At 41.7% G+C, this 13,100-nt stretch overlaps 1 protein-coding gene across 1 annotated transcript in view; it reads left to right on the plus strand.

Annotated features, from left to right (window-relative positions):
- LOC122564422 (collagen alpha-3(VI) chain-like) overlaps positions 1–13,100 on the plus strand; it is a 135,193-nt gene that overhangs the window by 35,197 nt on the left and 86,896 nt on the right. Inside the window, exons 5-6 of the mRNA XM_043719264.1 lie at positions 4,644–4,990; positions 6,829–6,907. Coding sequence (XP_043575199.1) covers positions 4,644–4,990; positions 6,829–6,907 — 426 coding nt within the window. The remainder of the gene's footprint in view (positions 1–4,643; positions 4,991–6,828; positions 6,908–13,100) is intronic.

Consider the following 13,100-nt stretch of genomic DNA (forward strand, 5'->3'; position numbering starts at 1 on the left):
CTGCCTTTATTCCTGATGAAGGGCTTTTGCCCGAAACGTCGATTTCGCTGCTCGTCGGATGCTGCCTGAATTGCTGTGCTCTTCCAGCACCACTGATCCAGAATCTGTTTCCAGCATCTGCAGTCATTGTTTTTACCTAATCTATTTAGTGACATGCCAATTAAATTTCTTACTCACCAGAAGAATAAGAAAATCATTTTAAAAATCTTCAATGAGCTGGTGTCGTTTTTTTTGTGTTGTTTTTTTTTGTTTTTTTTCTTTTTCTTTTTTTTTCTTTTTTTCTTCTTGTTTATTTTATCCCCAGCACCCATGGTGTGTGTGCAGGTGTGAGACACAATGAAAGACACAAAGTGAATGAGCTGGTTTCATTTGATTGTGTATGTATTACAGAAATATATTTAGGTAATTGTTTCACCTTATCAAAGTTCTGAACTTAAAAAAACCAATTGCCATTCAAACCACTTACCTTTAAAACTTTACCCAGTTATGAGAATGGTTAAGATATCCATATCATCAGCTCTGATAGTGGAAACTTTAACCAGAGGCAAGTTTCTCATGAGTCAGAGGTGAGCTGCCAATTAAGAGGGATTATTGCTTGTTAAACACTTGTTAATGGCCCGACTAGCTCATTAATATCAAGCTTCCTATTTTACCAAGCAAGCTTGACATGAAAACCACAGCAGGTGAATTCAGCTTACCACTTGCTCCAAAGTACCTCTGTGTTAAGTGGAACAAGACAGTTTTACAGGGCATGACCTGTGGGCACCAGCCACACACACACACACCATTTATTAGCAGACATTGGCATCACATTGTTTGCAACTTCTCTTTCCATTATGGCATGTCTCTGACCTATTTCCAAGCCCCGCATGAAGAACAGAGTTGAATTGCAGAGCACACTAGTGACTAACATTGAAAGACTGCAGTAGGGACACTTTGCAAGCATGGATAATGTGACTGGGCTGGACTACATTTCAGGGTGTTTCACTTTCCTTCTTAGCATTCGCTTACATAGCACCTCCCTGCATACTGGCACCATTCTTGCCTTGCCAATTAGCACAGTCTCAAGACCAAGCAGCTTGCCTTGCTGGACATAGTTCTCAGTCAAAGGGGTGGACATCTTGCTCTGCGGCAGTGTGCCACATCAATATTGCACCAACACCACATGTTTGTGGTGATAAGCAGCTTACATGCAGTAAGCAGGCAACCCTGCCTCAAACTCTTAGCGCAGTGGTCATCATCATGGAAATCCATGGATGCTCCCATCAGTTAGGAGTTTCTGGAACAGTAAGTCAAGGGCAGCCTCCAAAACCAGTCCAGGGGACTGGCCTCAGGGTCAGCACGATGAGGAGCTGAAGGTAAGGCATTTATCCATTCATCTGGACCCTTTCTGTTTTGTTATGGGCTGTCTTCTCCTCGAATCAGAGTAATGAAGGAACTAAATGAGATTAAAATGTGTGGCAATGCTTTTAGAAACATAGAAACGTAGTAAATAGGAGCAGGATTAGGTCTTTTGGCTTTTTGAGCTGTGCCTGCTATTGATTATAATCACAGTTGATCATCCATTTCAATAGCCTATTCCTGCTTTTCTCCCATATCCTTTAATCCTTTCAGCCTCAAGTGCTACATCCAACTCTTTGAAATCACAAAATCTTTTGGCCTTGCTTGCTTTCTCTGGTGGTAAATTCCACAGGCTCACCACTCTCTTGGGGAAGAAATTTCTCCTCACCTCAATCCTAAATGGTTTACCCCATTTCACCAGACTGTGATCCCTGTTTTTGCTCTACCTAGCCATTAGAAACAACCTCCTCGATCTACCCTGTTTGGTCCTGTTAGAATTTTCTTTGAGTTCCTCCTTCATGCTTCTGAATATAATCCTAACTGATTCAACCTCTCCTCATAAGTCGTCTCAGAATTAGCCCAGTAAATCTTCACTGCACTCCATCAATCGCAAGAAGATCATGCCACAAGTAACGAGACCAAATCTGCACACAGCATTTCAGCTGTGGTCTCACCAAGGCCCTGTAAAATTACAGCAAGACATCCCTGCTCCTATACTCCAATTCTCTCACTATGAAGACCAGTATACCATTTGCCTTCTTTATCATGCTGTTGTTAGTTCTCGTGCAGGTGGGGAAAAGGTGGTGCCCAAGAAGGCAATGCAGAGGACAAGCAGGGTTCGTGGTTTGGGAGGTTAACTGGTATGAGTGCGTGTAAGGAAGGATGGTACAGGCAATAGTGAGAATAGCTGAGCCTGAGCATTGATGGGAGATGAGTGCAATTGTGCAGGTAGCGTGTGAGTTGGCAGAGCAAAGACTGTGGCACTCACCTTGGCAGAGGGAAGAAGGTCATTTCCCTTTTGATGACACTGCTGGCTGTTCCTCTCGACCATCGAGGTAGCACTGAGCAGAGTAATGACTTCTGACCACACTACCAGGGTCTGGTGATGTGGCCTCCTCTGTCAGTCTTCCGGGATGAGAACTCCCCTTCTTTCAACATCATCTTTACCAGGACCTCCAGGTTCCAGTTGTGGAATCACGATGCCATCTTCCTCTTCTCTAACATCGTTTGAAAATGTTCTTGACCAAACAGTGCAGCTTCAATATGCCTCTTCTCGTCTGAGTGCTCAGCAATGTTTTAAAAATGGCGCAGATGCCAGGGATGTTGGTCTTTCAGTGGATGTCCACTGACTGGCGAGTTCTTTCGGAACTGATGCATGGTAAGGTGGGGCTGGAATTGACTAGTATGGATACCATGGAGTGGGTTAGATGGTTAATGAGATGGGTTTGCAAGATGTAGCAAGAGAGAACTTGCTAGGTCTCGTGATGAAAAGAATCTGGTAAAAACTTGACACAATTCGTCCTCAGCCAAAAAACAGTCAGATGGAGCCCCAGATGTTTATGACTATAACTTGAATCTTAAGTTAATTTTGCATGATTAAGGACCTTTGTTGGACTGGTCTCTGCTTTTCAGTTTAATTCCAATAAATGCATTTTGAGACTTAATTTTCTCATAAATTCATCAAGCTGGAGTGCTTTTATGAACTGTCAAGACAATATTGCTCCAGATAAAAATCCAGCTGTTCAATTCCAAACTAGCTGACTAGATTTATCATAAAGCTATATGCTTGAAGCACAAGTAGATGAGATGAGAGTCATTTCTAAGTCAGTGTCCTCCCAGTCACCAAAGTGCCCTCAATACATTTTCTACTTTCTCTAACTCCACTGCATCTAGTGTACTTCCTTGTTCCACAGCTTTGGTAGCACAGCTGCTTGGTCCTGGGTTGTTTTGAAGGCTATCTGGATGGTTCGCACTTACAGAGGAACTTCTTACCCGAGAGGTGACAGGGGTCAGAATTGAGGAGGGGCGAGTGTTGCGATGTTCACTGCTGTTCACAGGAAGAGGAGGCTTCTCCTTTGTGCTAATCCTATCCACCAGGACTTCATGGAGAATCACGATACAGTCTTCCCTTCCTCTGCTGTCTTCCATCTCTATCGTGCGATGAACAGCGCAGCTTCAGAATGCCACTGCTTGTCCAAGAGGACAATGGCCTTTCAAAGGTGGTGCAGATGCAGAGAATGTTGTTCTTTCAGTGGTTACCTGCTGAGTGATGAGCTGTTCCGAAAATGTGCATGGTAAGATGGAGTGGCAGTCAGGTGTGAGCAGTGCTATAGGAGCAATTAATGCAGCGAGTTTGGTAAGAAAACCTATTATGCTTTGTGGCAGAAGAATCTTCTGGTCCATAGAATTCCAGCTCAATTAATAGTCAAGTGACAATCCCCACGAGGTTATCGCATCCCCAGTTGAGGGATCTCAAATGTGATGTAATCTATGTGATACACAATAAACCTCTTTACTGTTCATCAAGATTGAGCCCACCTTCCGCCAAAGACTTTGTGTTGGTGTCCTTCCTTTCATGGTATTTGTAGTTTAGACTAACAGCCACAAAAAAAGATTGGTGGCAGTGAATACAGCTTCAGCTTCTCAGGTTCACAATTATACTAACTTGCTTATCAGCTTAGAAATGGACACATGGTCGTTCACATCCTCCTTCAAATGATGTACTTTCTGTGGGTCTGTCTGAAAGGTCGCAGACAAACATTACTGAATGACAACTATCCAAACAAGAGATAAACCACATATATGTGATTCCTATCTCATAGCACACAGGCATGTATTCTCATTATTTATGCCATTAAACAATGAGTTATCTTAAAAATATATACTTAATGTCTAAAGTTGGTACCTGTTGATGAATATCACAAGCAGGATGAATATTTTCAGATGAAAATTAAGTTATTCTAAGTTACAAATCACACATCACCAGGTTATTGTCCAACAGGTTTAATTGGAAGCACTAGCTTTCGGAGCGACGCTCCTTCAGTGGATGATTGTTCCACCTGATGAAGGAGCGTCGCTCCGAAAGCTAGTGTGCTTCCAATTAAACCTGTTGGTCTATAACCTGGTGTTGTGTGATTTTTAACTTTGTACCCCCCAGTCCAACACTGGCATCTCCAAATCATAGGTTATTCTAGGATTCATTTTAATAGTAGTATTTTACTTTTAATGTTTATCACCTGCTGACATATGAAATGAAATTAATAATGTGGATTCTGATTGTTTTCATGCTCTGTGACTTGCAGACTGCATCGTTGACATTGCTGTTGGATTTGATTTCCCTGGATGGTTCGGATCACAGAATATATTTAATGGTCAACAACAATTGCGACTAAGGCTGGACGAATTTGTGCAGGGAATTACATCTGCAAGTGATATTAGTTGTATGTCTGGTGTTCAGCCAGAGATCAGAGTGGCGTTTTATGCAAAAAGTGACACAGGCCAGGTTATCTTTGACACAAAATTTGAAAACTATAGCGCTGAAATAATTTATAACCTCACATCAACACACGCTGTGTCCAAAATTGATTTAAATCTTGAGACATTGGAGGTGCTGGGGAACAAATTTGGAGAAACAAGTTCAAAAGCAAAAGTAGGTATCCTTCTGTAAGAATTCTTTTGATGATTCCCATTAATATTTTTATAATATTGCTATTATTTTGGAAACTTGGGTTTTAAAGTGAAAAAGACCATGTATAACTTTAATTTTAACATGTATTTCTATATTGTACATTGTAAAAAGAGAAGTTCAGTTTTGAATCTGACGGTGGTATTGGGTGATCTGAAAATTCATTTACATGTGCTTAAATTAAGCCATCATTAACAGAATAAAACCTTTGAGATGAATAGTTTAGTGCTTTGGAAAAGTAGGAGAGAACAAAAAAAAGACTCTTGCCCCAGGAAAACAGGCAGAGGAAAAGTCTTTTAGGAAGCAAGCAGCATTTAAGTTAGGAAATGTTTGATTTGATTTAATTTGATTTGATTTAATTTATTGTCACGTGTATCTCAGTACACTGAAAAGCTTTGTTTCCTTCAGGTTTCTTTCAGAGAGGCAAGTCATTCAGAGAAAAATGCCTCTAAGAGTGGCAGTGTAGTGTAGCATTCACTAAAGTGGTGAGGGCAGAGAAAAAATGTCTAGAGTGTCTTAGAAGTTGTAAAAGTAAGCTCAGGAACAGAAGATCATATATCAGAGAGGAAGATATCCTACAAAGCTGTGAATGCATTAAGGAATGCATGTTAAGGAGTATGTGAGCATTGTTAATACTTTGTTTATTAGTCTCAGGAAGCAACATCAATGAAAGAAATTAATGTAGAAATCTAATATAATGTGATCACTGAACAAAGTACTTTAAAGTAGAAACAATTTGATCTTTCACTGATATTTATGTATTGTTAAGTTTGTTGTTGTGTGAAAGTATTGATTCATTATTTCTTAAATTTCCAATAAGACCAATTCAGATGGTTCTTAATAGTATAAAATAGTTTGTTTTCCCACTTGTGTGTAACTTTGTTATTCTTTTGCTCAAAGTATTTGGCAGCCTCTTATAAACATGTTCAGTGACTGACCTCCGTGGTAAAAAGAAATTGCAAAGATAAAACTCAAAGTCTGTCAGTCAGGTTTCACTCTGGAATCTTCCTTCTCTGGTATTACCATTACATGTACCCCTGAGACTTGGTGGGACTTTATAAAATATGATTAGATAATAGCTTGATATTTGTACAGAACTTGTGAAGCACATGAAACTGCATTTACTTTATCCACTCCAACTTGAAGCTTAACACATTACAAACAAAGAACAATGTGTAGTGAGTGGGAGCACATAACATCAGCTGGGTAAGAAGTAAGGGAGAAAGAAACATTGGAGACACAAACATTTTCCTATTTACAACATAGCAGGGATGAAGTTAACTATCATGAGAAAATGGCAGATGGCTGCAGCACAATTCTGTGGGGGCAGCAAATAAGTCAACTTTCACACACTGCACTGTTCAGTGGGGTGGAGCTGCTATAGTGGGGGCAAAGTCCTTCAAGAACTGCTAGTTTAAATACTCACAGAAGGCAACATGTAGAAAGTGCGCACTACATTGCAAATCTGCCTGTTTTTCCTTCAAAATTGTTTTATAGCATTTTGATTTGCATGATTTAGTGAGGTTCCTGCATGATTCCGGCATTTGGCTAGAGTAAAGATTTGGGGGGAACTAAGTGGTAAGTGCAAACTTCCAACTTTAGGACACTTACTGCCCCATTCTCATCTTGTGGATCAATGTTACATTCTTTACCCAACATATGAGATCAATTAGATTCAGAATTCTGCCACCTCTTTAAAAATGATCAGACAATACCTGCCCCTCATGGTAACAAATAAGCATTAAATACTTTGCTCTAAACGCGTTACTTGAATAAATATATTTCAACATGATCTTTTGCAGGTCATGCTTATATTTACAGATGGCTTAGATGGCACCAAGGAGAACTTTAAAAAAACAAGCAAGAATCTGAGAGACAAAGGTACAAGTGTTATTTATTTATCCCGGTTTTATTGGGGTCATTGAAGGTCTTATTAGGTCACATTGATTGTGCCATCCATTGGTTGGAATCATTGTAAAGCCTGAGTTGTTTTGGTAAACCTCATTGATGCGTCACCATAAAGTTGTAGGAACCAGAAAGGCAAAAGAAAACCCTCCTGCAGTTTAATCATTGTGGGATAATGATACACCAGCCAGCTTCAGTTTTGATTCAAGGAAGATGTAATAGAGTGAGCAAGGGGACTTAATCAGCCCAGAATGACCCCCAACTGATTGATTCACCAAAAAAGAATTAAATATTCCTCGACTTTACTGAAGGACAAACAAAGAACTAAGAAGAGCACAGCACAGGAACAGGTCCTTCAACCCACTGAGTCTGCACGGACACATTTTTAAATTTAAAATCTTTTGTCTCTACATGGTCTGTATCCCTCTAAACTCTGCCTATTCTCATTTCTCTCAAAATGCCTCTTAAACATTGCTGTTGTATCCAGGCACTTATCATCATCTGTGTAAAAAAGACTTGCCTCTCCTTTAAAGTTTTCCTTTTTACCTTAAACCTATGTCCCTCTAGTAATTGACATTTCTACCCTGGAAAAAAGACTCCAACTATCCATTCTATTCATGTCTGTTGTAATTTTTAAAAGTCCAATCAGGTCGCTCCACAGCTTCTGATGTTTAAGTGAAAACAAGATATGTTTGTGCAAACTCTCCTTGTATCTATAACCATCCAAATCAGGCAATATCCTGGTAAAATTTTCTGTATTGTCTCTGAATCCTCCACATCAATCTGGTAGTGTGGCGACCAAAACTATAAGCAATTTTCCAAATGTTGCCAAACTACAGTCCTATAGAGGTAAAAACAAGGACTGCAGATGCTGGAAACCAGAGTCTAGATTAGAGTGGTGCTGGAAACGCACAGCAGGTCAGGCAGCATCCGAGGAGCAGGAAAATCGACGTTTCAGGCAAAAGCCCTTCACCAGGAAGCTGATGAAGGGCTTTTGCCCGAAACGTTGATTTTCCTGCTCCTCGGATGCTGCCTGACCTGCTGTGCTTTTCCAACACCACGGTAATCCTAGACTACAGTCCTATACAGTTGCAACATGACCAGCAATTTTTCTATACTCTATGCCCGAACCAAAGAAGGCAAGCATGCCACGCACCTTCTTGACTACTTTAGCCACTTGGGTTACCAATTTCACGGATCTGTGCACCCATGTGTCTAAATGTCTCTGGATGTTATACTTCTAAGTGTTCTGCCATAAACCCCAGTCCTTTTAAGTCATATGCTGGAGAATAACATACCCATCACCGGCTCAAAATGTCATTCCAGTCCTGCAACCTGTGAAGCAACACTGTTTGTGCTGTTGCATTGAATTCCAGAAGATGAGGTGAGAGTGACAGCCCTTGACATCAATGCCACATCGGACTGAGTGTGACATCAAGAAGCCCTAGCAAAACTGGAATCAAAGGGTATCAAGGGGCAAAGTCTCAACTGGTTGTACTCAAGGCACAGAGGAAGATTGTTGTGGTTGCTGGAGGTCAGTCTTCTTAGCTCCAGGACATCTGTGCAAGAGTTCCTCAGAGCAGTTTCCTAGACCCAACCACCTTCAGCTGCTTCACCAAAAGCCAGCCCTCCCTCATAAGGTCAGATTCATTGCCAATGAATAGACAACATTCATCACCATTTGCAACTCCTCAGATACTGAAGTAGCTTCAAATGCAACAAGGTTTGGACATTACTTGGGTTCGGGTGACAAGAGGCAAGTAACATTTGAGCCACACAAATGCCAATCAATTAGCACCCTCAGTAAGAGACAATCACAGCAGTGTATACTATCTACAAGATGCACTGCAGAAATTCAGCAAAGATCCTGAGACAGCACTTTCCAAACCCATGACCATTTCCATCTAGAATGACAAGGGCAGCAGATACATTGGAACACCACAATCTGCAAGTTCCCCTCCAAGCCACTCACCATCATGACTTAAAAATATAACGTCATTGTTGCCTCAAAATCCTGGAATTCCCTCCCTACCAATATTGGAGGCGTCCTACAACACTAGAGCTGCAGCAGTTCAAGAAGGCAGCTCACTCCCACATTCTCAAGGGTAACTAGGGATGGGCAATAACTACTGGTCAGTCAGCGACACTCACATCCCAGGAGAGAATGGAAAATATAGTTAGGCAGTCTTTTCTCTTGTCTATTTCAGCCAATTCATGCCTTGGGTGGCTGAGAGTCTACCCTCAGTCCAAATCAGTACTGGGCAATTCGATTTTCAGTTGTTGACAGCCCTTTTCTCAAATGAAGAACAGGCAGTCAAACATCATCTTCAGCTGATCTATTAAGAATATGTTTGAAATCTATAGAAATATACAGACAAGAGTATGGCTCTAGAGCTGTACAGATTGGAAAGTTCAAAGACTATCCATGCTGATCAACTAAGATTGCTGTCAGCGGTTTTAGCATTTGTAACTTAAGAAGCTGGAGGAATAGCAAGAAGCTTGTGCCTTATTTTCATCCAGTAGATTGTGATCTGATGAATGTTGATTGATGACAGACTTACGTTTCCTTAAGATTCCTCTAATGGTAAATTGCAACACTCATCATGAGGCCTAGTAATGACAATTCAACAATACACCAGCCGTGGAGAGGAGGAAAGATTCTCTCAATTCATCAATGCACACGATAGCTTTTTTTAATATATATCACCATGAGCTGCCGAAAAACCATTGTTCTGTCATGTCAACTGGATATTCATGTCTTTTATTTCCTAAATGAAAGTTTGGAGTCACTGACAAAATATTGAAAAGGAATGACTGGGATTTAATGACTTCATCTGAAATACAAGTACACATTAACTCAGATAATTGTGTTCAAACAGCATAGAAGAATGCAATAGAGGACATGAACAACATGGAGTATTTATCTTTTCACTGCGTGTTCCCCAATGTAAACCTTGCCAAGCACTTCATAGAATAGAATCCCTACAGTGTGGAAACAGGCCATTTGGCCCAACAGGTCCACACCGATCCTCTGAAGAACATTCCTGGACACTATTGGCAATTTATCATGACCAATCCACCTAAGGTGCCATCTTTGGACTGTGGGAGGGAACTGGAGCACCCAATGGAAATCCATGCAAGTTCCATACACATTCGCCCAAAGTTGCAATCAAACCCGGGTTCCCGGTGCTGTGAGGCAGCAGTGCTAACCACTGAGCCAAACATATTTAAATAAAGGAGAAATTAATAGCAACAACAAGGTATAGTGATTGTTACAAGGGCTAGAAAAATCTCTTTGTGTATGAGATCCTTGATTGGGGCTGTTAACCTGGGGCAATCATGGAGCCCCAGCTGACAGATATAAACAGGAGATTCAGAGAGTCTCCTCACCCCAAGGACTGCCTCTGAGCTGGCTGGTCAGCATCCATGCACTATGTACATGTAAATAAAGGGTCACTTGATGATGGGATACCGGCCTCTGTACTGTTATTTCACAGGGACACTTAAAATATCTAAGGAAATATGGCTGGGGAGTGTTTGGAAACTATCTGAAAGTAAAAGTGAGGAGAAGATATGAAAAGAGAAAATTGAATAAAAATTGCAGCAAATCATTTCCAAACATTTGTGGATAATTTTGAATGGAATGCATTTAAGGACAATTGAGGCCTCTTACTGATCGCAGAAAAATATTGAGAGATTTAAATGATGTGGGGCTTTTTTTAGAAACATAAATAGTTTCATTCTGGCAATGGAAAAGGTGATGAATACATTTAAAGTGATGGAAATAATAGCTTATTTAGAAATAAAATCTACGTTTGATAATGAGAGGACTTGAATATTCAGAGAAAATCAGGGCCATGTTTAAAGTCTTAAAGTATAGGGTGGCATGGTGACTCAGTGGTTAACACTGCTACCTCACAATGGCAGGGACCTCGGTTCAATTCCGACCTCAGGTGACTGTCTGTGTTGCGTTTGCACATTCTCCCCATGTCTGCATGGCTTTCCTCCAGGTGCTCTGGTTTCATCCCACAGTCCAAAGATATACAGGTCAGGTGAATTGGCCATGCTAAATTGACCATAATGTTAGGCGCATTCCTGATGAAGGGCTTTTGCCTGAGATATTGATTTTCTTGCTCCTTGGATGCTGCCCGATCTGCTGTGCTTTTCCAGGAACACACTCTCAACTCTGTTCTCCAGCATTTGCAGACCTCACTGCCTCTTAGGTGCATTAGTCAGGGGAATGGGTCTGGGTGGGTTGTTCTTCTGAGGGTCAGTGTGGACTTATTAGGCTGAAGGGCCTGTTCCATACTGTAGGGAATCCAATCTTCAAGATATCTTTGAAAGACTTATAACTTGTAAGTTTTTGAAACACTGAGGGTAGTATTCTAATTATCTCCCATGTTCACTGGTCAGCACCAGAAAACTAGAAATCCCATCTTGCAATACAACTCATTCAAAAAAAAAATCAGGAGCATTGTTGGGGGGCGCTGAGGACTTTCTCATGGCCATGGGATTTGTGGAGGCAGGGAAAATGAGAAAAAAAGAATCTACTTGGCAATGTATTCCCACCTCCAGCTACTTTTCCCAGGGTGCGTTGGTGGATATGCCTGGAACCTCCACATCTGTTGTTGGAAGGAAATTGAAGTCATTAAAGAGGGAATTAATGGTGATTTTCCCAACGGATTTCCTCTTTCCCAACATGAGAGCAGTCTCAGGCCTGGTTTATAACCCACCAGTTGTTAGCAGGCAAAAGGAAACAGACAAGCTGTAAAGATGTTTCGAGCTGCACTGCAGAGCTTCTGAAATGTGGGCATGGAGAGGCTGCTTTACAATTCACTCTTTTTGTCACAGAGTGCTGTCATTGTCTGAATGGCAAGTCCCAGCTTCATGAAAGTCATTTCCCTCACCAGCACTTCAGCGTGGCATGGCACCAACTTATACAGTTTTCCTGTCGTGGCTCAGTGGTGAGCACTGCTGCCTCACAGCGCCAGGGACCCGGGTTTGATTCCATTCCAGTCTGTGTGGAGTTTGCACATTCTCCCTGCGTCTGCATGGGTTTCTTTTGGGTGCTGTGGTTTCCTCCCAAAGTCCAAAGATGTGCTGGTTAGATGGATTGACAGTGGTAAATTACCCATACTGTCCAGGGTGGATTAGGCATGGGCAATGCAGGGTTACAGAGACAGGGTGTGGGTCTGGATTGGATGCTCTTCAGAGGGGCGGTGTGGACCTGCTGGGCCAAATGGCCTGCTTCCACACTGTAGGGATTCTATGATGGCAGGGAGCACATTTTGTGGTCTCACACATGTTGCACATTAATGGATGGTAGCCATGGCTGGATAACACTCGTGGATGTTCTGATTAAAGCACATCTACAGATAAAGATGTCTTGCACTGCTGGGAAACCAACCAAAGCCATTAATTAGATATCCCCTGCATTTTGTTGGGAATCATCCCAGACAAATCTAATTTCCAGCACTGCTAGTTAAGTCTACTCTTTGATCCTGACTGGTAAATCTAGTACTGAAAATGTGTTGCTGGAAAAGCGCAGCAGGTTAGGCAGCATCCAAGGAACGGGAGAATCGACGTTTCAGGCATAAGCCCTCCTTGGATGCTGCCTGACCTGCTGCGCTTTTCCAGCAACACATTTTCAGCTCTGATCTCCAGCATCTGCAGCCCTCACTTTCTCCTGGTAAATCTAGTAAACCACTCTGAAAGGACCCGGAGAATGAAATTTGAGAGTGGTTGTGACTTTGTCAGCCCCTAGCAAAACATGCGCAATAAACACTGCAAAGATAAGACTTTCTTTGAAGAGGCTGCAGCTTCTTCTACCACTTAATCCAGTCAATGGTGCCTCCTGTGTTTCCAGCATACCAAGGAGGCCTATTATCTGCTGCAGACCCTTTTGTACTCTGCGTGACCTCCAGCGATCAGCATTTTACTGTCACCCTTCCTGACTTTCTCTCCCATGTTCAGCTACAGTTTGTAACCAGGCGTTTGTTGCTAGGGTTGCTGTTAGTGCGGTTGCTAGTCATACCGGTCTCCATCCAAGGTCTAATCTACCATGAACAATTCTTTTCCATCAGGTAAGAAAGCAGCTGTTGGTGCTGAGTATGCATGGCCGTATATACTCTGAATTTCATTTGGTCTCTCATTACTGCTGAGCTCTTAT

Source organism: Chiloscyllium plagiosum, chromosome 29, assembly GCF_004010195.1.
Source record: "Chiloscyllium plagiosum isolate BGI_BamShark_2017 chromosome 29, ASM401019v2, whole genome shotgun sequence".
Taxonomy (NCBI): Eukaryota; Metazoa; Chordata; class Chondrichthyes; order Orectolobiformes; family Hemiscylliidae; genus Chiloscyllium; species Chiloscyllium plagiosum.